The sequence below is a fragment of the Ranitomeya imitator genome, chromosome 4, assembly GCF_032444005.1.
Source record: "Ranitomeya imitator isolate aRanImi1 chromosome 4, aRanImi1.pri, whole genome shotgun sequence".
In the NCBI taxonomy this organism is placed as follows: domain Eukaryota; kingdom Metazoa; phylum Chordata; class Amphibia; order Anura; family Dendrobatidae; genus Ranitomeya; species Ranitomeya imitator.
The window spans coordinates 9713953-9738012 of NC_091285.1; the positions used below are offsets into that span (position 1 = coordinate 9713953).

Consider the following 24060-nt stretch of genomic DNA (forward strand, 5'->3'; position numbering starts at 1 on the left):
ATAGGGGGTTTGGGTGGGGGACGAACTATGACCTGGGAAACTGATCAGCCATCCTGGAAGGAAAGGGTTAAGAGCTGCCCGAACGTGAATGAATAACCTGCATTATAGGAGCACACAAGTCGCCCCCGTTACACGAGACCCCCGAAACACGAGGCGGACCGCGCCAGCAGGTCCACTTTTAGCCGCACACATGTGGGGATGCACTGGTCACCGATTTAGGGGGTCGTTTAAAGCAGAGGTCCCCAACCGCCGGTCCGCGGACCAGGACCGGGCCGTTGAGGTTTTTCAGCCGGTCCGCGGCGCCGCTGACAGCTAGCTTCACGGCCCTGCGCCTGGTCAGAGCACGCTCTGTGACAGCTCGCAGCTCCCGGCAGAGAACATTATGCAGGACGAGGGGGCAGCCCTCCTGCGCAGCATGGTGTGTTCCTGATGGGGTGGGGCGGCAGGCTCTCCTCACTGACACGCCCAGTGGCGTATCTAGGGGGGGGGCAGCCGGGGCATTTGCCCCGGGTGCAGCCGGCAGGGAGGGGCGCAGTCGGGCCGCCTCATTCGGCGGTCCGCAGTGTCTCCCCCCGGCGGCTGCATTCTGCCGTCCCCGGTCAGGGAGTCAGCTGTTCTCTGTGCCGACTGTCAAGCTGACAGCTGGCACAGAGAAGCTGCAGAGCGCCGGATCCCAATGTGTGCAGAGGTGGAGGGGAGCCCCTGCAGGGTGGCTGCGGCAGGCAGGGAGAAATCCGTGCAGCTCCGCTGCCCAGCGATCTGTCTTCCTGCTTCCTCTCACACAGACGCGCCGCTGGATGACGTCATCATTCAGCGGCCGGCTGTGTCAGAGGAAGGCAATGAGATGCTGTGGTAGAGTGCGAGGAGAGGTGAGAGGGGTGTGTGAATGTGTGTGTGAATGTGTGTGTGTGTGAATGTGTGTGTGTGTGAGAATGTGAATGTGTGTGTGTGAGAGTGTGTGTGTGAATGTGTGTGTGTGTGTGAGAATGTGTGTGTGAGAATGTGTGTGTGAGAATGTGTGTGTGAGAATGTGTGTGTGAGAATGTGTGTGTGTGAATGTGTGAATCAAATTCTCATTATAAATGTCATAATTACATGATAAGTATGCACTAAGCTCCACCCCTCTATAACTCCACCCCCATATGACCAGAGCCCCACCCCTGCCCCACCCCCACCCCACCGGGCCATGGAAAACTGGTCTTGCTTAAAGCCGGTCCCTGGGGCAAAAAAGGTTGGGGACCTCTGGTTTAAAGGACTCTGTAATGGTCAGCGCCCCCCACAGGAGGGACGTGAGTAGCGGAGCGGTAATTCACAACTTTATAAATCCCACTGTGACTCGTAGCTAAAAGGGGCGACTACCAGCCCGGCCCCCCACTGGCAGAAGAGTTCATACATGTAAGCAGCGGCGGCCCCTGAGGGGCAGACGAGGAGGAGGACGAGTGATCGCACGGACCTACCTATGACACTCTTGGCGAAGGACGCCCTCTTCAGGGTGGCCAGCCCTAGGTCTCCGATCTTCACCGAGCCGGTGGGGCCAGTGATGAAGATGTTGTCGCATTTCAGGTCCCTGTGGATGATTGGGGGGGTCCGCGTGTGCAGGAAGTGCAGCCCCTTCAGGATCTGCCGGCACCAGCTGCGGAGGACCTTCAGCTTCATCACCTTGAACCTCTTCAGATACCTGAGGCACAAAAAACAATTAGGATCAGGCAACACAAGCTGTCCGGACCACTGAGGTACTGGACCATGGCCGCAACCCCTTTAAATTGAAGACATGGCGGTGGTCTGACTGCTAGGACCCTGGCAGATCCCCACAATTAGGGGCCGAGTTCTGAGTCTCTGCCAGAGCCCATGCCATACGATTACGGCAGATGTCGGGAAAGGGTTAAGTTAGAAAAGTTGCAGAACTTTAATTATAACAGCCCCTTTAATTGCTGAATGTCGGCTTCCTCCGACGCCTGCACTAATGTGGCACCGTCCTGCCGATGCCTACGGGTAACCAGCGTGACGTGCCAACATGAAAAGCGGGAAAAACGAGAACAAACGCTGCGATAAAAATACGTTAGAGGTGGGCGCTGCCCGCACGTGGCACCCAGACCTCAGACAACAAAGGCATTCTGTGGGTGCCGGCTCCGGTGCTGCACCAGCATGTCACAAGTGTTAATCAGTGGCTTCAGGCCTAAAAAATAAGACCACAACGCCTTCTGAGCCCACAGGACACCAGGAGGATCAGGATGAGCGGACGATGCCATGTTCCCCTCTGTACGGATACACAGGACATTGCGGCATGCAGGGTCGAGATGCCGACATCTACGGAGCGGTGCACATTGGTGCAGAATGACCCCATTGTTAGGCCGGCGGTGCTCATGTGATAAGCGTCATCAGGTAGCACCAGAGGCGGCCAGCAGAGGGCGCCTGTGGATTTCAGCAGCGGTGATGGATGATGTGAGGATGAGGAGCGGACCGGCCCGGATTCCCAGCATTCCTTCTCGGTGTGCAGACCTCAAACGCACAAAGCAAAAGAGGCCGAAACCCACCCATTTCCTACTAAGCTTCCTGCTGCCCCCCACCCCCGGGGATGGATCCCATGTTCTCCTCACAGCACCCCACTCAGGAATTCCTTTGTCATGAAGAAGCGCAGAAGCCAGGAACGCCGATCACCACCATCAATCCGATAAAAACGCCACGAAAATTTCTGCAAGCTGCCAAAAATAAGCAAAATAGGGACCGAGAGCAGTGACCACCCCGAGGGGCCAGCGATGGTCTCAGGGTCTGCGCCAAGAGTCTGAGCAGCGACCACCCCGAGGGGCCAGCGATGGTCTCAGGGTCTGCGCTAAGTCTGAGCAGTGACCACCCCGAGGGGCCAGCGATGGTCTCAGGGTCTGCGCCAAGAGTCTGAGCAGCGACCACCCCGAGGGGCCAGCAATGGTCTCGGGGTCTGCGCCAAGAGTCTGAGCAGCGACCACCCCGAGGGGCCAGCGATGGTCTCAGGGTCTGCACCAAGCGTCTGAGCAGCGACCACCCCAAGGGGCCAGCGATGGTCTCAGGGTCTGCACCAAGAGTCTGAGCAGTGACCACCCCGAGGGGCCAGCGATGGTCTCAGGGTCTGCGCTAAGTCTGAGCAGTGACCACCCCGAGGGGCCAGCGATGGTCTCAGGGTCTGCGCTAAGTCTGAGCAGTGACCACCCCGAGGGGCCAGCGATGGTCTCAGGGTCTGCGCCAACAGTCTGAGCAGCAACCACCCCGAGGGGCCAGCGATGGTCTCAGGGTCTGCGCCAACAGTCTGAGCAGTGACCACCCCGAGCGGCCAGCGATGGTCTCAGGGTCTGCGCCAACAGTCTGAGCAGCAACCACCCCGAGGGGCCAGCGATGGTCTCAGGGTCTGCACCAAGAGTCTGAGCAGTGACCACCCCGAGGGGCCAGCGATGGTCTCAGGGTCTGCGCCAACAGTCTGAGCAGCAACCACCCCGAGGGGCCAGCTATGGTCTCAGGGTTTGCGCCAACAGTCTGAGCAGCAACCACCCCGAGGGGCCAGCGATGGTCTCAGGGTCTGCGCCAACAGTCTGAGCAGCAACCACCCCGAGGGGCCAGCGATGGTCTCAGGGTCTGCGCCAACAGTCTGAGCAGCAACCACCCCGAGGGGCCAGCGATGGTCTCAGGGTCTGCGCCAACAGTCTGAGCAGCAACCACCCCGAGGGGCCAGCGATGGTCTCAGGGTCTGCGCCAACAGTCTGAGCAGCAACCACCCCGAGGGGCCAGCGATGGTCTCAGGGTCTGCGCCAACAGTCTGAGCAGCAACCACCCCGAGGGGCCAGCGATGGTCTCAGGGTCTGCGCCAACAGTCTGAGCAGTGACCACCCCGAGCGGCCAGCGATGGTCTCAGGGTCTGCGCCAAGGGTCTGGGCAGCGACTACCCCAAGGGGCCAGCGATGGTGTCAGGGTCTGCGCCAAGAGTCTGAGGAGTCCGTGGAAAGTTCCTTCACACATTATCCCACAACCAAGGGACGAGCAAAAGGGTTCAGAGACGCCCTAAATCCCATCACCGCCGGACCCCCCACCGCCCGCAGGGTCACCCGCCCCAATACAGCAGAAAAGGCCCCCATATTCAAGGCAAAACTCGGCCTTTTCACATCAGGTATCAATTAATGCGGCATTTTTTGCGTTGAAACATCCCCTAGAGAAGAAAATATTTTTTTTTGTTTTTTTTCTGTTCTTGCTTTTTTATTTTAATCTAATATTTTTAATATTTTATATTTATCGGGGGTTAAGAAATATTATTATTGATACAATAGTATTAATATTTATTTTTGCCTCCTGTGGGGCCGGCGACTTACGTCTTCAGGGTCCCGGAGGTCATCAGCTCGGTCACCAGGACGATGAACTTCTTCCCTTTCAGGGTGGACTCCCAGGAGTCGTAGAAGCGGACGATGTTGGGGTGCTGCAGGCCTTTCAGCATGCCCGCCTCCTCCTTGAAGCGCTGGCGTTCAGACTTGGACAGTTTACGGTCCTGTGAGGGTCAGGAAAATATGAATAAATGAAATTTCTGGGTGCAGAGCCCCAATGAGGTGGCAGTGCGCTCGCTCCAGGCCAGAGCAATCAATCTGCAGGATCAGATCGATCCCCGATAACCTGCGCTCTAAGCATCACTCGCGGAGCGCCCATTCCCACGTGTCTACGAATTACGACCAACAATCGCTTCCTCACGACCGGATTAGACCTTTTCCACATTTTTGCGTAATCGCTTTCCCTGGGGATTTGCTCACATCACCACGCTGTCGACTCCATGACGTGTGCCGCCGCCGGCTGTAGCGGGCAGGACAGAAATAGCAGCCATTACACCTGGGTAATATATCAGCAGCAGCAGCGGGCGAGTGTCAGCAGCGCTGAAGGACGATCACAAGGATCCCACAGCGTTCTGCAGCCATCAAGCCCCAACCTGCCGGAGATATCTAGGAGGAAAATGCTCACCCAAATATGTAACTGCAGACTGGCGGATGAACCGCATCCACCGACGCCGGACACTACCACAGATTTCTGTACGCAGCTCCTACGCAGACCAATGCAGCTCAGTGACTGGCATCATCCTCTGTAACCCACCGGACACATCAATAGATGGCGCCTGACTGCCCCATCACATAACCGGCCCCCAAGAAGCAATGTGATGGGGGTGACGGGGCTGCTGGTTGCAGGGGCCACATACACAAACGCAATGAGAAATCACCCGATATTAGAAGTAATGCTCAGATAGTAGGTGGGAAATTTGCCCTGTTCCCATAGTTCTCCCCGGGGCTCGGCCGGATGTCGCGGCTCCGGGCGTCACAGGGGTTTTTTGTGATTGCTTACTGTGCGTTCTAGGAACAGAAGAGGGTTTATTTCTTGGAAGCGGCAGACGTGTGCGAGTATTCCACCCCGGCCCAGGCACCCAGAGGGTTATCGTAGAGACCGTGTGCCCACCTATCCACGAGGGCCCACCTTTCTGTCCACCCCTCCCTCCACGTGTGGCCGGTCCGTCCGTCCGTCCACGTGCGGCCGGTCCGTCCGTCCGTCCACGTGCGGCCGGTCCGTCCGTCCGTCCGTCCCTCCACGTGCGGCCGGCTGGTCCATCAGTCCTTCCATACCCCCGTGTGGCCGCCCGTCCGTCCTCCCCTCCCTCCCCGTATGGCCGCCCGTCCGAACCTTCCCTCCCTCCCCGTATGGCCACCCGTCCGAATCTTCCCTCCCTCCCTCCCCGTATGGCCGCCCGTCCGAATCTTCCCTCCCTTCCTCCCCGTATGGCCGCCCGTCCGAATCTTCCCTCCCTCCCCGTATGGCCACCCGTCCGAATCTTCCCTCCCTCCCTCCCCGTATGGCCGCCCGTCCAAACCTTCCCTCCCTCCCCGTATGGCCGCCCGTCCAAACCTTCCCTCCCTCCCCGTATGGCCGGCCGCCCGCCCGTCCGTCCCTCCCTCCCCGTATGGCCGCCCGTCCGTACCTCCCTGTATGGCCGCCCGTGCGTCCGTCCCGCCCTGTATGGCCGCCCGTCCGTCCCTCCCTGTATGGCCGCCCGTCCGTCCTTCCCTCCCTCTTTCCCCGTATGACCGCCCGTCCGTCCGTCCCTCCCTGTATGGCCGCCCGTCCGAACCTTTCCTCCCTCCCCTTATGGCCGCCTGTCCGTCCTTCCCTCCCCGTATGGGCCGCCTGTCAGTCCTTGCCTCCCTCCCCTTATGGCCGCCTGTCCGTCCCTTCCCTCCCCTTATGGCCGCCTGTCAGTCCTTCCCTCCCTCCCTGTATGGCCGCCTGTCCGTCCTTGCCTCCCTCGCCGTATGGCCGCCTGTCAGTCCTTCCCTCCCTCCCTGTATGGGCCGCCTGTCAGTCCGTCACTCCCCGTGTGGCCGCCCGTCCTTCCGTCTGTCTGTGTAGAGGAGCTTCCCTGTCAACTACAGGGCTTTGAAGGCACATTAGGGTGACTGACCTTAACTATGAATGAAGGTGGGTGATCGGGAAACTAGAAGCAGACCCCACATAGCCCCCAGACATTAAAGGAGCAGCAGCTCTGGAGCACAAACTGCTCTGAAGAACCGGAGCATTTCTATTGCCATAAGCTACATGAAAGCGGCTGCTGTTCACCGTTGCAGCGGCGGTGACTGCATTTTTTGGATTGTGGCAGCCTAGTCCTTCCTGTCACACCTCAGCCCTGATCAGCGGCGCCTGTGAGACATCAACAGTGAACGGACGAAAACAAAGTCCTGGCTGAGACGTCTACAAACCAGAGAGAGGGCGCACTGAGGAGCGCTGCTCTGAAGCAAGCACAGAAAGCCTTGGGCCTCCTGCAAATCACACTCTGCACGCACATTCAGAGCTGCAATCACAATTCTGCTGACACTTCCAAAACCCCTTGTGATACATCTACAACGCAGGGCTGGAAAAAGAAGAAGAAAAGTTTTGCAGCGAGACTGTGCCCCACTTGTGGCCCATCTACAGGGCACCCCCATCCTGCACAGCTCCCAGGTCACCGCACCAGTTAGAGGCCAGTAAGCTGGAAATACCAGTCAGACGGAGACTACGAGCATCCGCCGGCAGGAGGAGCCGTGGGCCAGAAGGGACGTATGCGGGCCGGTAATCAGACGAAGAACCTGCAGCCGCCACATGAGACTCAGGAGAGCCGTGGTCGGCGACAAACCGCCCGGCAGCCGCAAAGTGTAGAGAAATCACAATGTTTACTGGAAAACAAAAAACACAAAAAATATAACAGGAAAAATCCAAAAGAAAAGTTAGAAATCTAAAGAAAAAAACAAACAAAACCCTCGCACGAAACTAACAGTCCGTATAACTAAGCGCACGTGTCGCCCGTCTGGATGCAAAGTATTCGTACGCCGTGAGCATTATTACCACGGTGTAATGACAGACCCCCGGCCGGGATGCCCCTTTAACCCCGTGCAGGATCCAAGCTTCCTGCCGGCTGCAGAAACAATATAAAAAATTAAAAAAAAAAAAAAGGTTTTGTGATTTTTTTCCCCCTTATCACATGATATCGGCCTCCTCTTATCCCGGCCGTGCCCAGGGAGCGTCAGTCCGGCTGCTCCTCTCCAGGCCCGTGGCCGGCAGCCAGCACATGCCATTGTGTGCAGCACCGTGAATGCCGGACATCCTGAGCGAGACGTTACACAACCCTCCGACAGCGGCCATATAATACATCAATAGGAGCTGCTGACCCCCGCCCTCGCTGCACGGGGGGCACAACTGTTTATATATCTGGGCAGGTGCAATGGCCACAGGGAGGGATGAGGGAATATTCCAAGCCTTTGAGCTCATGGTTACCCCTGACCCTGCAATACAAGGCACAGCCACAGTGATTAAGGTGGCGACATTTCTGGAAGTTTTTTTGGGGGGCTGGGGGAGGGGGGGGGAAGACTCAGCTAAGAGACTTGATTGGGGGGCACCCATGGATAGCACTGACCTCCGCCCAGCTTCAGGAAGCGCAGCGGTGAATAATCGATGGCCGCTGCATTAACAAGACTAAAGTACAGAAATAATGGCTGCAAATTCCCGGGATAACAGGAGATCATGGACACGCCTCGGCCGGACCCCTGCGGACAATCGCCTGTTTACAGGAGCTTGCAGGCCGTGAACATTCTGGGTGATCAGCGCTTGGAAAAAGAGCAGCGAGGGGGCTTAACCCAAAAAACAACGTGACCCTCTGGGAGTAAACAAGGCCCCATTAAAGGGAACGTCCAAAAAAATAAAACCTCAGTGATAAGCCCATTATAACAGGTGACCACCAATCTGACCACGATCGCCCGATACAGAGGTACACTCCCCGACAAGCGGGGCGACCGGTCACGGGGTGAAACGTCCGCCATCAGGAGCTTTTGGGGAGTATATGAAAAAGGGAACGAGATCTATGACCTCCGGACTAGAACAATGGACGGAGTTTATAGGGATTAGCGGGGGGGATTAATGGAAACTGATCCATTACTCACCCGCCGCCGAACAAAGGATCGAGAAACTTCAGTAATCCCCAAAGTTTCACAGTAAAAAGTGGCCGTGCGTCCGAGGTCCTGACGTGGAGGAAGGTCACTCTTCTCATGGGGGGCTTCGCCCAGGGATGTGAGCCCTGTAATCCGGCAGTGATCTCATCATCTGCAGCCATTACAGGATCAACGAGACGCACAGAAGCCGCGATGAGCGAGAGAGCGGGAATGTGACAATCAGGAGAGCGGTGAGAGACGCTGCGGGGTAAAGCACAGCGCTGAACTGTGAACTCCGGTCATTACACATCTATCTGGCTGCAGTTTAGGAATCTACGACCTTCGACGGGATGAATTAAATTGCAAGATTTACAAATAAAAAATAAATCCTAATTTAGCCGCAGCTTTGTCACCATTCAGTAATAACCACATCCGCCCCGAGAAAAGGCCGCGCAAATGTGCGACTTCCTGCAGCGTCCTGACAATGGGGCTTCCTGTTCTGCAGAACAGGACGTACGCCGTGCGCAGGGAAACTACCGTCCTCCGGAGAAGCTTCACATCTTACAGGAGCGCCGTGCTGTAACCGTGTAATACTCCATTTCTCCTGCGGGGGCCCTGCAGGGAAACAACACTTCCTGCCGGGGGCTCGCCGTCTCCTCACTAGGAACATGTCATTAGTTTATTACGGGGGACCTTTAGAAGTGCGGACCGCTGCCTGGCGAGCGTCTGCGTGCGCTGGGATGCTGAGGATTGTAGTCCGCTCGCTCTGAATTGTGAAGCGCGCCAGAGCAGGAACTCTTAATAGTCATAAAAGAAAGTCAAGACTTCACTATTTACCGACTTCTGCTTGGAAATGACAAAAACTTTCTTCCCTTTTAGTTCCTCTATTACGTTGGGCCTACGCTGCACATTTTCTGGTCCCTCCGCTCACAATGCAGAAGCAACTCCGCCAGGCTATTGCTCCCCGTTATCAGCCACCAAGGGCAGGGGCACCGACACCACGACTCGGCTCTGGACAGGAAAGGATTGTGCCTACACTTTCCCTCCTTCCCCACTGAAAAATTACTCCCACAGGGGTCAGAAAGATGAAATTTCTCCAATATACTGACATAACGAAACAGTAGCAGTGATGGGCACCTGGCGGGCTGGGCGTCGGGGGGGCCTAACCGGACCCCTGATTACATCGGCTGCAGATCTGAGTGAGGAAGTGGGGTTGGAGGATGGGAGTGATCGTCCTCAGTCCTTGTCCTGGAAGAAGGACACAGGCGCCAGGAACACTGCTGAACAGCAAGGGTCACCCAGGCCTCGAAAAATTAGCCCCATAGGCTTGGCATAGTGCCTCCGCCACCCAAGGGTTCTTGTGCCACGAGGGGTTAACTACCTTTCTCCTTACGGAGGTCGTGCTCCAGGCAGCAGGGGTTAATGCATGGAGCTAATGCAGGAAGCAGGGAGCTAATGCAGGGAGCAGGGGGGGGGTTAATGCAGGGAGCAAGGGGGTTAATGCAGGGAGCAGGGGGGGTTAATGCAGGGATCTAATGCAGGGAGCAGGGGGGGGTTAATGCAGGGATCTAATGCAGGGAGCAGGGGGGGTTAATGCAGGGAGCAGTGAGCAGGTGGGGGTTAATGCAGGGAGCTAATGCAGGGAGCAGGGGGGTTAATGCAGGGAGCAGGGGGTCAATGCAGGGAGCTAATGCAGGGAGCAGGGGGGTTAATACAGGGATCTAATGCAGGGGGGGTTAATGCAGGGATCTAATGCAGGGAGCAGGGGGGGTTAATGCAGGGAGCAGTGAGCAGGTGGGGGTTAATGCAGGGAGCTAATGCAGGGAGCAGGGGGGTTAATGCAGGGAGCAGGGGGTCAATGCAGGGAGCTAATGCAGGGAGCAGGGGGGTTAATGCAGGGAGCTAATGCAGGGAGCAGGGGGTTAATGCAGGGAGCTAATGCAGGGAGCTAATGCAGGGAGCAGGGGGGTTAATGCAGGGATCTAATGCAGGGAGCAGGTGGGGGTTAATGCAGGGAGCTAATGCAGGGGGTCAATGCAGGGAGCTAATGCAGGGAGCAGGGGGGTTAATGCAGGGAGCTAATGCAGGGAGCAGGGGGGGTTAATGCAGGGAGCTAATGCAGGGAGCAGGGGGGTTAATACAGGGAGCAGGGGGGGTCAATGCAGGGAGCTAATGCAGGGAGCAGGGGGGGTTAATGCAGGGAGCTAATGCAGGGAGCAGGGGGGTTAATGCAGGGAGCAGGGGGGGTCAATGCAGGGAGCTAATGCAGGGAGCTGGCCCTGATTAATGCAGGGAGCTAATGCAGGGAGCAGGGGGATAATGCAGGGAGCTAATGCAGGGAGCAGGGAGGATTAATGCAGGGAGCTAATGCATGGAGCAGGGGGTTAATGAAGGGAGCTAATGCACGGAGCTGGGGGGTTAATGCAGGGAGCTAATGCAGGGGAGCAGGGGGGATAATGCAGGGAGCAGGGGGGGTTAATGCAGGGAGCAGGGGGGGGTTAATGCAGGGAGCAGGGGGGGTTAATGCAGGGAGCAGGGGGGGTTAATGCAGGGAGCTAATGCAGGGAGCAGGGGGTTAATGCAGGGAGTTAATGCAGGGAGCAGGGGGTTAATGCAGGGAGCAGGGGGTTAATGCAGGGAGCCTCGTTATTACAGGTTGGATCATAAAAGCTGCTGTATTTCTAGAAGGAATTCTCCATCACGTTCCGGATTATCTCCTCCATTAGGGCCGGGCGGCACGTGAGCAGCGACGGCCGGACCCGGATTATACACGCACGCTGTAATCTGCTCAGTGTGCACAGGCGCCATATAACAGGACGTGCTTTACCCTATAGAAGGGGAACACGATAACCCCTGCGGAATCACACGTGCCAAATATCACGGGCGACAATGTACCCATAATGAAAGGGCCCTATAAAAGGAGAAGCCAGCGACCCCATAAGTACCCCATCTAAGTGAAGCCGTGCAGGATTAACCCCATCCCTGACCGATCTGATCCCACAAGAGAGTTCCTGTGTGATGTTACATCAGGGGTCCGGGCCGGGGCTCTCTGCTGGCGGACCCCCCGTCCATTATCACCGCTGATGCTTACACTGCGCACTTTCCAAATGTGTGAGGTCACCACATGTGTTCACAATTCAGCCAGACCCCGGGGATCTCCCACTAATCCATCCAAGGACCCCCCAACACCTTTCTAAGAATCCCACCAAGCAGGAGGGGGCTGCAGAGCAAAAGGCCGGTCTGTGCAGCCCTGCGCCAGTCACATCCAGTGCACTCACATCTGCTGGGATGGACGCACAGCCCCTAAAAATTGACAACCAATTGAACGAGAATGAAGAAAGCAGCTTTGGAAGTGACTGGAGCATAAGGAATCAGAATTAAGAATGCAGCTGTGGAAGTGACTGGAACATAAGGAATCAGAATGAAGAATGCAGCTGTGGAAGTGACTGGAGCATAAGGAATCAGAATTGTGACTGCAGCTTTGGAAGTGATTGGAGTACAGGACATGAGGATGTCACTATCAGCACTAGATAATGCCTTAGTAATGGTCTTGAGGGCAGGGTCCATCGGTGAAGACACTACAACTCCTGACATGACGCACACTAGGAGTTGTAGTTTCGCCAGCGGCTGCAGACCAGTAACAAGCAGGGACATGACCCAGGAATCTGCCCTCAGACCAGTGCCGGCCCCTGAAATTGTCAGCCCCCCATTAGTTATTGACCTTCATCAACATAACAGTAAAACCCCCATCATCTCCAACACAGACTCATTCTGCGGGACGTCAGGAGAGGGGACGACTACAACCCCACTAAATGTATGAAGCCGGTTACACTCCGCAGCATTCACCCCCGACACATCGCAGCAGATCTGCGGCCACAGGACGAGCAGAGACCGCCACGTCCTGCACATCTCTGCTAAACCACGAGCTCAGATAAGTAAGGGAGCTCCGCACTAATACGGGGCATTCCCCTTTAAGAAGCAGCTGCTGCCCTCCTGAAGCTGCTGCCCTCCTGAAGCTGCTGCCCTCAGCAGCCTGTGTTCTGTGAATGGGTAAGGAGAGGGTCAGGAGGGTGCAGAGAAAGCAAAAAAAACCCAAACACTGCAAAATCTAAAGTGAGCAGCTTATAACTGAGCGGTGTAAGAGGCTGCGTAACGTGAACATGTCACACAGTAGTTGTCATAGTGGCCTGAAATGGCTGATAACAGGGAGTAATAGACTGTGGGATGATAACAGAGTGCAACAGATTGTGTGTCTGAAATAGAGACAGGTGAAGTATTAAAGGTGCGCTGTCCCTTTAAGAGGAGCAGAAAGCTGATCTGTCCTGCATTAAACCCGCTGCACACGACTCGCTGACTTTCTTCTCATTTTGTGATGGAGTTTTATCTGTGCAGTAATTCCTCTGATCGGGGTTAATCCTGTCTCGGGGCTGGGACCAGCGACTACCACCCCCCAGCATTGCCCCGACCATCAGTCCTCCTGTGGGCTCCTGGCACACACAGATTCTCACAGCTCCAGTCTCTACAATTCCTTCCCTCCTGGACTGTTTGCTACAATGTATCAGCGCAGGAAGAATCCATCAGGCAGTGGATTGTCCAGACTGGATACAACTGTACCAATCCCTCAGCTGTCAGCAGTATTGGGTCTGTGCAAGTCTAGGAGGAGCGCAGTCCAATGACAGCAGAGACGGAGCTGCAGAACTGGTCAAACAATAATTACACTTGAAATGACACAATGTTTCTTTCTCCAGCCACATCCAGAGCTGCATTCACAATTCCGCTGGCAAACATGCAGCGTTACACATTGAACACTATATTGTCCCCGATGCAAACCATCTCCAGTGACCCAGACCATGAACCAGCAGGAGGTGCGAGCTCTGGAGCCCTCACACACGGGCACAGAACATCTGCATCACTGGAGGTGAGAATGTCTGTGCCAACTGCAGCGCTCAATGCTCCTGAGCTGTACAGCAGTCCTCTATTACTGGACCATAGCGGTTTACAGATCCTTACTGCAAATAAGGTGAAGAATCGGGGCCCATTAATAAAAGTCTCCGCGCTCAGAGGGAGTGAAGTGTCCCCGGATCAGAGACATCTGGCAGCCGACAACGGAAACCGCAAAGCGAGGGTCCTACCTGAAAGCTCGGGAAATTGGCCCCAAGAGCAAGCGACGGCCTCAGGAAGCGAGGCCTGAGGTTATAAGGGTCATACACAGCATCCCAGGGTCACAGAGGGGCTGCTAACAGGGGAAAATAGCCACAAAGCACCATAGTCACACTATACATGACATCCTGTATTATACCCCAGAGCTGCGCTCACTATTCTGCTGGTCACTGTGTACATACATTACTGATCCTGAGTTACCTCCTGTATTATACTCCAGAGCTGCCCTCACTATTCTGCTGGTGCAGTCACTGTGTACATACATTACATTACTGATCCTGAGTTACCTCCTGTATTATACCCCAGAGCTGCGCTCACTATTCTGCTGGTGCAGTCACTGTGTACATACATTACTGATCCTGAGTTACCTCCTGTATTATACCCCAGAGCTGCACTTACTATTCTGCTGGTGCAGTCACTGTGTACATACATTACATTACTGATCCTGAGTTACATCCTGTATTATACTCCAGAGCTGCACTCACTATTCTGCTGGTGCAGTCATTGTGTACATACATTACATTACTGATCCTGAGTTACATCCTGTATTATACTCCAGAGCTGCTCTCACTATTCTGCTGGTGCAGTCACTGTGTACATACATTACATTACTGATCCTGAGTTACATCCTGAATTATACCCCAGAGCTGCACTTACTATTCTGCTGGTGCAGTCACTGTGTACATACATTACATTACTGATCCTGAGTTACATCCTGTATTATACCCCAGAGCTGCACTCACTATTCTGCTGGTGCAGTCACTGTGTGCATACATTACATTACTGATCCTGAGTTACATCCTGTATTATACTCCAGAGCTGCACTCACTATTCTGCTGGTGCAGTCACTGTGTACATACATTACTGATCCTGAGTTACATCCTGTATTACACCCCAGAGCTGCACTCACTATTCTGCTGGTGCAGTCACTGTGTACATACATTACATTACTGATCCTGAGTTACCTCCTGTATTATACCCCAGAGCTGCACTCACTATTCTGCTGGTGCAGTCACTGTGTACATACATTACATTACTGATCCTGAGTTACATCCTGTATTCTACCCCAGAGCTGCACTCACTATTCTGCTGGTGCAGTCACTGTGTACATACATTACTGATCCTGAGTTACATCCTGTATTATACTCCAGAGCTGCATTCACTGTGTATGTACATTACTTATTTAGCATTATCCTCCGGAGCAGCGCTCCGTATTTTCCTGTACGGATGATTTAGTAGATTATTCTGGCCTCGGTCCTAGATGAAATACCACATCTCTAATCTGATGAGTCTCGGATTCTCGCACCCACGTGAAAATGAGAAGAAATACACAAAGACGCCGAGTTTCATCCTCCTTTCCGAGCGCCACATTCTACACCGATCATTTACATTCCGCCATGTGAGAGCGGCCCAGGACCGCAGTCAGGTACTTCTATGAAGAGACACCGCTGCCTGCTCCTGCGCCCACCAGATCCATCCAGCCGCACCAAGAGACCTGCAGAGCGGAAATCCTCAAGATTTACAGAAATAGAGACCAGCAGAAAGAGCCGAGCCCACGCGGTGCTGGTGGGAACACTACAACCACATATAGGGGATCCGAGGACCCATCCTACAGCTGGTCCCGCTCCAGTGCTTTACACTGCAGCTCTGCTCAGTCAGGACTCCGGATTAGCTGCATTGTCCTTTCAGAGTAAAGTAGAGTGAAAATTACCATGTGGCTCAAAAGCCGAGTCTGCAGGTTTATCCCTCCACCATGCTGTACACTGCAGCTCTGCTCCATTAGGGCAGAACTGTGCCCGGTGACGCCAGTGGACTTGTCCCCCGGAGGGAGGAGAGGATGGAGGATGTTCTGTGTGCAGATCCCGGCACTGCGGGTCGCCCATCGGTGAGGCTGGCACTGTGGGTCGTCCTCTGGGCTGCGCCCGTCGGTAAGGCCGGCACTGTGGGTTGTCCTCTGAGCTGCGCCCTTCAGTGATGCTGGCACTGTGGGTCGTCCTCTGGGCTGCGCCAGTCGGTGAGGCCGGCACTGTGGGTCGCCCTGAGCTGCGCCCTTCGGTGAGGCCGGCACTGTGGGTCGTCCTCTGAGCTGCGCCCGTCGGTGAGGCCGGCACTGTGGGTTGTCCTCTGAGCTGCGCCCGTCGGTGAGGCCGGCACTGTGGGTTATCCTGAGCTGCGCCCTTCGGTGAGGCCGGCACTGTGGGTTGTCCTCTGGGCTGCACCCTTCGGTGAGGCCGGCACTGTGGGTCGTCCTCTGAGCTGCGCCCGTCGGTGAGGCCGGCACTTTTTTTTTTGTTGTCCTCTGGGCTGCGCCCGTCGGTGAGGCCGGCACTGTGGGTCGTCCTCTGGGCTGCGCCTGTCGGTGAGGCCGGCACTGTGGGTCATCCTCTGAGCTGCGCCCGTCGGTGAGGCCGGCACTGTGGGTCATCCTCTGAGCTGCGCCCGTCGGTGAGGCTGGCACTGTGGGTTGTCCTCTGAGCTGCGCCCGTCGGTGAGGCTGGCACTGTGGGTTGTCCTCTGAGCTGCGCCCGTCGATGAGGCTGGCACTGTGGGTTGTCCTCTGAGCTGCGCCCGTCGGTGAGGCTGGCACTGTGGGTTGTCCTCTGAGCTGCGCCCGTCGGTGAGGCTGGCACTGTGGGTTGTCCTCTGAGCTGCGCCCGTCGGTGAGACCGCACGTGTTCACCTTTATTCCTCTGGTTTTTCGTTGCTATAACATTACGTGAGTCAGCGGCTAATCACCGGGCTCCTGGTTATGCCCTGGCAGCCGCAGTGCCCTCTGCTTGGCACCAGCCGTACAACACAGGACTAGTGAACGAGGGCTGAGGGAGCGCAGCTCTGAGGTCTCTCTCCAAACCTCTGCAAATACATTACTACAACCAATGAGCCAAAGACTGAGGGGGAAACTTCAGCCCCACTGCCAGTCACAAAACAAAATCCACAGATGTGACAAACCTCATGGAACAGAATCTATCCCAGGACCCCCCAACTCACCCAGAGACCCCCAAAGAAGGGTCTTATCACTGTATAGTGGAAGTTCATGAAAATTCTTAATATACTTTCAACTTCAAGACCTCTACTTGCTGACAACGAAGAGCCGGGGTGGCCAAGAGCCCCACAGAGGCCGGGGGTGGCCAAGAGCCCCACAGAGGCCGGGGGTGGCCAAGAGCCCCACAGAGGCCGGGGGTGGCCAAGAGCCCCACAGAGGCCGGGGGTGGCCAAGAGCCCCACAGAGGCCGGGGGTGGCCAAGAGCCCCACAGAGGCCGGGGGTGGCCAAGAGCCCCACAGAGGCCGGGAGGGGGAGGGCAGAGCCGCAAACTGGTGAATTATAAGGGAAAAAAATCATCAACCTGCATTCATACATTCTGCTGGCTTAGATGGAAACAGTCACCAAGTCAAGTTGGTGGCCAAATATGTCACTAAATGCGAAGCTTGGGAGGAGCCAGAGCTGCTCATCCAGAGCTGCCGGGTTCATAAATAAAATGTTAGAGCCGCAGTGAAGAATGAGGAAGTAAATAATGGCTGTAAGGCAGGGTAATAACACAGAAGCCGGCGTCTCAGGCAGGACTCTACCATAGCTGGAGACAGTCAGCAGGCTGGTAGCTGTACCCTTCCCACAGCTAGAGACAGCAGGCTGCTAGCTGTACCCTTCCCCAGCTGGAAACAGTCAGCAGGCTGGTAGCTGTACCCTTCCCATAGCTGGAGACAGTCAGCAGGCTGGTAGCTGTACCCTTCCCACAGCTGAAGACAGTCAGCAGGCTGGTAGCTGTACCCTTCCCACAGCTGGAGACAGTCAGCAGGCTGGTAGCTGTACCCCTCCCACAGCTGGAGACAGTCAGCAGGCTGGTAGCTGTACCCTTCCCACAGCTGGAGACAGTCAGCAGGCTGGTAGCTGTACCCTTCCCACAGCTGGAGACAGTCAGCAGGCTGGTAGCTGTACCCTTTCCATAGCTGGAGACAGTCAGCAGGCTGGTAGCTGTACCCTTCCCATAGCTGGAGACAGTCAGCAGGCTGGTAGCTGTACCCTTCATCGCTCACAATATGACCCCAGGAACAGATGGTGGTCGGTCGCTCCTCGCGGGTTCTGAAGCAGCCGGGGCCGCCATGCTTCCCCTCTCCCATGAGGCAATGTGGGAACCGAGCAGGATGACAAGTCCGTGCACGCTGCGTCTCCTCGGCTCTGCTACACCGCACTTTCCCAGGTGACCTGGATTCCTGAGGAAATGTATCATGCATGTGTCATGTGAAATGAGGGAGATTGCACATTCCTCTCCGGAGGATTTTTCGCGTTCTCCTCCCGCTGACAGCACAGTGACCCTCGGTAACTAGTCTGCGTAAAGTGGGGGAAAATGCTCAAATAGCAACTCCCTAATACAGAGCGACACGCGCAGAACGTCGGTACAGCCGGCACTGGGTCTGTGTCCGCCGGGTACAATCAGAGACATACTCCTAGAGGGAGGGTCGATTATAAGTAGCCGGCCTCTTCCCGGGGTGGTCAGGACCCTCTATGTATGGTTGATATACACCAGCGGCTGACTGCATAGCTCCAGTGGAGGAGCGGCCGGCTGGGCAGTGGCGGGGTGGTCAGGACCCCCTATGTATGGTTGATATACACCAGCGGCTGACTGCATAGCTCCAGTGGAGGAGCGGCCGGCTGGGCAGTGGCGGGGTGGTCAGGACCCCCTATGTATGGTTGATATACACCAGCGGCTGACTGCATAGCTCCAGTGGAGGAGCGGCCGGCTGGGCAGTGGCGGGGTGGTCAGGACCCCCTATGTATGGTTGATATACACCAGCGACTGACTGCATAGCTCCAGTGGAGGAGCGGCCGGCTGGGCAGTGGCGGGGTGGTCAGGACCCCCTATGTATGGTTGATATACACCAGCGGCTGACTGCATAGCTCCAGTGGAGGAGCGGCCGGCTGGGCAGTGGCGGGGTGGTCAGGACCCCCTATGTATGGTTGATATACACCAGCGGCTGACTGCATAGCTCCAGTGGAGGAGCGGCCGGCTGGGCAGTGTGCAGGGGCCCCTCGGGCCTTTCCTAATGGCTCCATGTTCTCTGTCCACCAGTAATAAAAGGCGATTAACGCTTTTATAAATCATCCTAACGGCGACATAAAGAGGCAAAATGAGGAAGTCGCAGATACGGATCTGAAAACATAAAAGTTTATGGCGCGAGGAGAGGTCTCCGCTCACCTGAGCGGCACAAGGGGCCGACGGCTATGGGACAGGTGCGATTCCACGGCTAGAAACCCCCAGGAAGGGGCCAGCGTCCCCCATTCATGGGCCCCAGGATGAAGGTGCTGCTTGTAGATTTTTCTACGCAAATCCGCATGGAGCGAGCGCCCTTGTGGGCCCGGGCCCTGGAGCCGTACAGGTAGTCACCCAGCCCATGCTATGTGGAGACCGGTCACGCTGGGGGCAGAGCCCCCGTTACCTGCGCAGGAAGCCGCCATTATCCCGAGCACACGGATCAGACAGGACGATCATTGTCAGGGAGGAGGAGAAAACCACCACCATGTCCCTGGCATCCGAGGGAGGAAATCTCTGGACCTGGCGTTACCCCCGGGGACCACTGATCCATGATGTGACCCCGCAGGATTCATCGTCACTCGGCCGAACGCCCCGGGATTAGGGGAATCCCTCTGCCCATGTCTCCAATGCGGCCCCCAACGCTGAAGGTGATCGTCAAGTGATCGTCCGTATCAGGTCTGTGCAGGTTCACAGAATCAGCGCACGCAGCTCTGCTGTACGATATAGCGGAGCCACCGCAGCGTCGTCACCGAGCAGAAGTGCTGAGACTACAAATCCCCAACCACAAGAGGAAGACGACACGAAACAGCACCGCGGCACAACAGCCCACAGAGACCGTCGTCACAGGACAACGCAGGGTACAAGCACAGATACCTGAGATGCTGGGACTTGTAGTTTCATAACAGATCCTGAGTTAGGCCATGTTCACACGTTCCTGATTCCCCTACTGTTTTTTCTGCACTAAAAACCGCAGCTCTTGGCAGAAAACGCAGGTCCTTTTTTTGGTGCTTTTTTGGTTCGTTTTTTGATGCGTTTTTTTATGCAGTTTTCTATGCAGAGTCTGTGTTTTCTAGGAAGTTTTTTAGGGTTAAAATGGCTGAAAATACCCTAACCCTACCCCTAACCCTATTCTAACCTTAGTGGAAAAAAAATATATATATATTTTTTTTATTGTCCCTACCTATGGGGGTGACAAAGGGGGGGGGGGGGTCATTTACTATTTTTTTTATTTTGATCACTGAGATAGGTTATAGCTCAGTGGTCAAAATGCACTTTGGAACGAATCTGCCGGCCGGCAAGACGGTGGCACCCAGGGAGAAGACGGACAGACGGACGGACACCGGGAGGCCGGGTAAATATAAGGGGGGGAGATGAGGGCACGGGGGGGGGGGGGCGTCGGAGCACGGGGGGGTGGCATCGGAGCATGGGGGGGTGGGATTGGGGCACGGGGGGCAGCCACATTGCAGCGGTTCTGCACCACAAACCGCAGAAAACCCGCAGATATTTTTTTCATCTGCGGGTTTTACTGCAGGTTTGACCTCACAATGGAGGTCTATGGGTGCAGAACCGCTGCAGTTCCGCAAAAAGAAGTGACATGGTACTTCTTTTTTACCGCGGCTATTCAGCGCGGCTTTTTTCGCGATTTTCCGCAATGTGGGCACAGCAGTTCCTGTTTTCCATAGGGTACATTGTAATGTACCCTGCATGGAAAACAGCTGCGGAACCGCAGCGGGAAAATCGCGGCGGTTCCGCATGAAAAAAAGGATGGTGTGAACATGGCCTTATAGCCTGCATTATACCCCAGAGCTGCGCTCACTATTCTGCTGATGCACTCACTGTGTACATACATTACTGATCCTGAGTTACCTCCTGTATTATACCCCAGAGCTGCACTCACTATTCTGCTGGTGCAGTCACTGTGTACATACATTACTGATCCTGAGTTACCTCCTGTATTATACCCCAGAGCTGCACTCACTATTCTGCTGGTGCAGTCACTGTGTACATACATTACATTACTGATCCTGAGTTACATCCTGTATTATACTCCAGAGCTGCGCTCACTATTCTGCTGGTGCAGTCACTGTGTACATACATTACTGATCCTGAGTTACATCCTGTATTATACTCCAGAGCTGCACTCACTATTCTGCTGGTGCAATCACTGTGTACATACATTACATTACTGATCCTGAGTTACATCCTGTATTATACTCCAGAGCTGCACTCACTATTCTGCTGGTGCAGTCACTGTGTACATACATTACATTACTGATCCTGAGTTACATCCTGTATTATACTCCAGAGCTGCACTCGCTATTCTGCTGTCTGGAGACGGACTTGGCGCTCACACAGTTAAGCTGCGCCCGGCTCTTACTATATAGAATATCACTTTCTAGGAATCAGTGGGGGGGTGGATATATTTAGTTCTCGGAGGACCAGAAGCGGAGCGGTCTGTACGGCCTGCGGAGCAGAATTCTGAGTCTCACCAGTGGGACATGTTCCCCCATCCTCGGTGCGGCCCATATGGGAGCAGTGATCTCATTCTGGCCAAAAGGTCAGAAAATACAGTGCGGCCCCTCATACACAACGGAGCGTCCGGAGCAGGCGCTCATCACGTGCAGAGCGGAGGACATGGCCGCACCCAGCAGAGGAGCGGACGAGGAAACACCGGACCATCAAAAATGATAACGAGACGTCAGGTCATAGCGAGTATTCATCACATCGAGCAGAGGGCCAATAACGACGAACAACAAGGTGCAATCAGAGAACCCCGATCACCGACAGCAAGCAGAGATCTTAGGTATCTCTGCAGTCAGCACAGAATGGCGGCGCAGACCTAAATGTCCGCTCCCAGCGCGCAGCAGAGGAAGAATATGAGAAATGTGCTGCAGCGGAGGGCGCACAATAGGGCGGCATTGTACCACTGGGGGGCACCGCACACGAGACACACATCACACATACAAAGCCAGGCAGCCCGATTGCTGTCAGATTAAAAAAAAAAAAAAAGTAACGACCCTCCCGTTTCACCACGTGCGGCGCCACTTATCAAGGTCCAAAATCAGCACTACAATCGCCACCACAGTCCGCGCCGCCGCCATGTCTTTCATCGTGTGCTGTTGGAATCTGCGCTGCCTCCGGAGGAGAGCGATGATGGAAGTGTCTGTGCCAAGCACCTGACGGAGCAGGGGCCGAGAACGGACGGGCGTCTGTAGAGGACTGGAAACTACTGTGTGAGGATCAGCGCCGGCCCTATACGGACTAGGGGCTGCTCGCTGTACCAGGCGCCGCTGATCTCCGTGCACCGTGAGATCGGTTGCAGACGTACTGTTCCTTTAAGAGGTCTCCCTTCGAGGATGCATCTCGAGCACTGAGACACCACTGGCTATAAATTGCCTGTTACCTATGATGATGCCTGCTGCTGGCATAGAACAGGTTAAGTGCAGTCTGGAGCTCCGCCAGCCAGGTGAGCAGCAGTCGCCGGCCCTTTAATTGGTACCCGGTCCACGCAGCGGGTGATCGCGTCGTGCAATTAGCATAATTCCAACCTGCTCTATAATTAGCTGCAGATGAGCAGTGCCAGGCCGAGCCCTCGCCACCCCAGCTCTGCAGGACAGGTATGTGCCACACTCACAGCTGGGGAGACATTAGTCACCGGAAGAGGTTCAGTAGTGTGAGGATGATGAGGGTGGTGATTCCCAGCACAACGCAACCAGTCTGCAGCAGGCTTCCTTATAACACTGTGCCCCACCTGCCCCCATGGCGTCACCTCACGAGGCATCTGCCCGCAAAGACTTTCCCCGACCAGCGCGTTCCTCCTCGAGGGCACAACTACCTCTACTACCTCATCATCCTCTCCGGGCTCTTCACTTTAATAATGCGGAAACTCAAAAAACGAGAAACTTACTGACCGAGCGAAAGTCACCAAAAACCGGAGGGAGGCCACAACCTGTGCGCCCTCAGATGTAACACTACAACTCCCAGCATGTCACAACTTATACAAGAGGTCAGACTGCACAACTACCGCTCTGCGAGTGCACCTCTGCCCACCAACCCCGCGCCCAGGACTCACAGGACCCGGCCTCCTCCATCCACGCCCCGCATCAACCCCAAGGAGCCGTCTCTCCAGGCCCCGGCCCTGCGCAACACCCCGCACTCTCTCAGGCTCCCAGCCTCTCTCCCTGACCGTGTGGCCCCCGTCACCCCTCAGGCCACCAGCCCCTCTCCCCGGCCCTGTGGCCCCCGTCACCCATCAGGCCACCAGCCCTTCTCCCCGGCCCTGTGGCCCCCCCTCAGGCCACCAACCCCTCTCTCCGGCCCTGTGGCCCCCGTCACTCCTCAGGCCGCCAGCCCCTCTCCCCGGCCCCCGTCACCCATCAGGCCGCCAGCCTCTCTCCCCGGCCCTGTGGCCCCCGTCACCCCTCAGGCCACCAGCCCTTCTCCCCGGCCCTGTGGCCCCCCCCTCAGGCCACCAGCCCCTCTCTCCGGCCCTGTAGCCCCCGTCACTTCTCAGGCCACCAGCCCCTCTCCCCGGCCCTGTGGCCCCCGTCACTCCTCAGGCCACCAGCCCCTCTCCCCGGCCCTGCGGCCCCCGTCACCCCTCAGGCCACCAGCCTCTCTCTCTCCGGCCCTGTAGCCCCCGTCACCCCTCAGGCCACCAGCCCTTCTCCCCAGCCCTGTGGCCCCCGTCACCCATCAGGCCGCCAGCCCCTCTCTCCGGCCCTGTAGCCCCCGTCACCCATCAGGCCACCAGCCCCTCTCCCCGTAGCCCCCGTCACCCATCAGGCCACCAGCCTCTCTCCCCGTCCCTGTAGCCCCCGTCACCCATCAGGCCACCAGCCTCTCTCCGCCCTGTGGCCCCCGGCCCCTCTCCCCAGCCTGTGGCCCCCTCTCACCCGACCCTGCGGCCCCTCTCACCCCCGGCCCTGTGGCCCCCTCTCACCCGACCCTGCGGCCCCTCTCACCCGACCCTGCGGCCCCTCTCACCCCCGGCCCTGCGGCCCCTCTCACCCCCGGCCCTGCGGCCCCTCTCACCCCCGGCCCTGCGGCCCCTCTCACCCCCGGCCCTGCGGCCCCTCTCACCCCCGGCCCTGTGGCCCCTCTCACCCCCGGCCCTGTGGCCCCTCTCCCCCGGCCCTGCTGCCCCTCTCCCTCTCACCCCCGGCCCTGCGGCCCCTCTCCCCCGGCCCTGTGGCCCCTCTCACCCCCGGCCCTGCGGCCCCTCACCCCCGGCCCTGTGGCCCCTCTCCCCCGGCCCCTCTCACCCCCGGCCCCGTGGCCCCTCTCCCCCGGCCCCTCTCCCCCGTGGCCCCTCTCCCCCGGCCCTGTGGCCCCTCTCCCCCGGCCCTGGGGCCCCTCTCCCCCGGCCCCTCTCTCCCCCGGCCCTGCGGCCCCTCTCTCCCCCGGCCCTGCGGCCCCTCTCACC

The 24060-nt window shown here is 56.7% G+C and overlaps 1 protein-coding gene across 1 annotated transcript in view; it reads right to left on the bottom strand.

Moving 5' to 3' along the window:
• The window catches only part of WNK1 (WNK lysine deficient protein kinase 1), a 72392-nt gene that overhangs the window by 47266 nt on the left and 1066 nt on the right, over window positions 1-24060 (bottom strand). Inside the window, exons 2-3 of the mRNA XM_069761874.1 lie at window positions 4332-4504; window positions 1331-1678 (exon numbers count right to left, since the gene is read on the bottom strand). Of these exons, the coding sequence (XP_069617975.1) occupies window positions 1331-1678; window positions 4332-4504 (521 nt within the window). The remainder of the gene's footprint in view (window positions 1-1330; window positions 1679-4331; window positions 4505-24060) is intronic.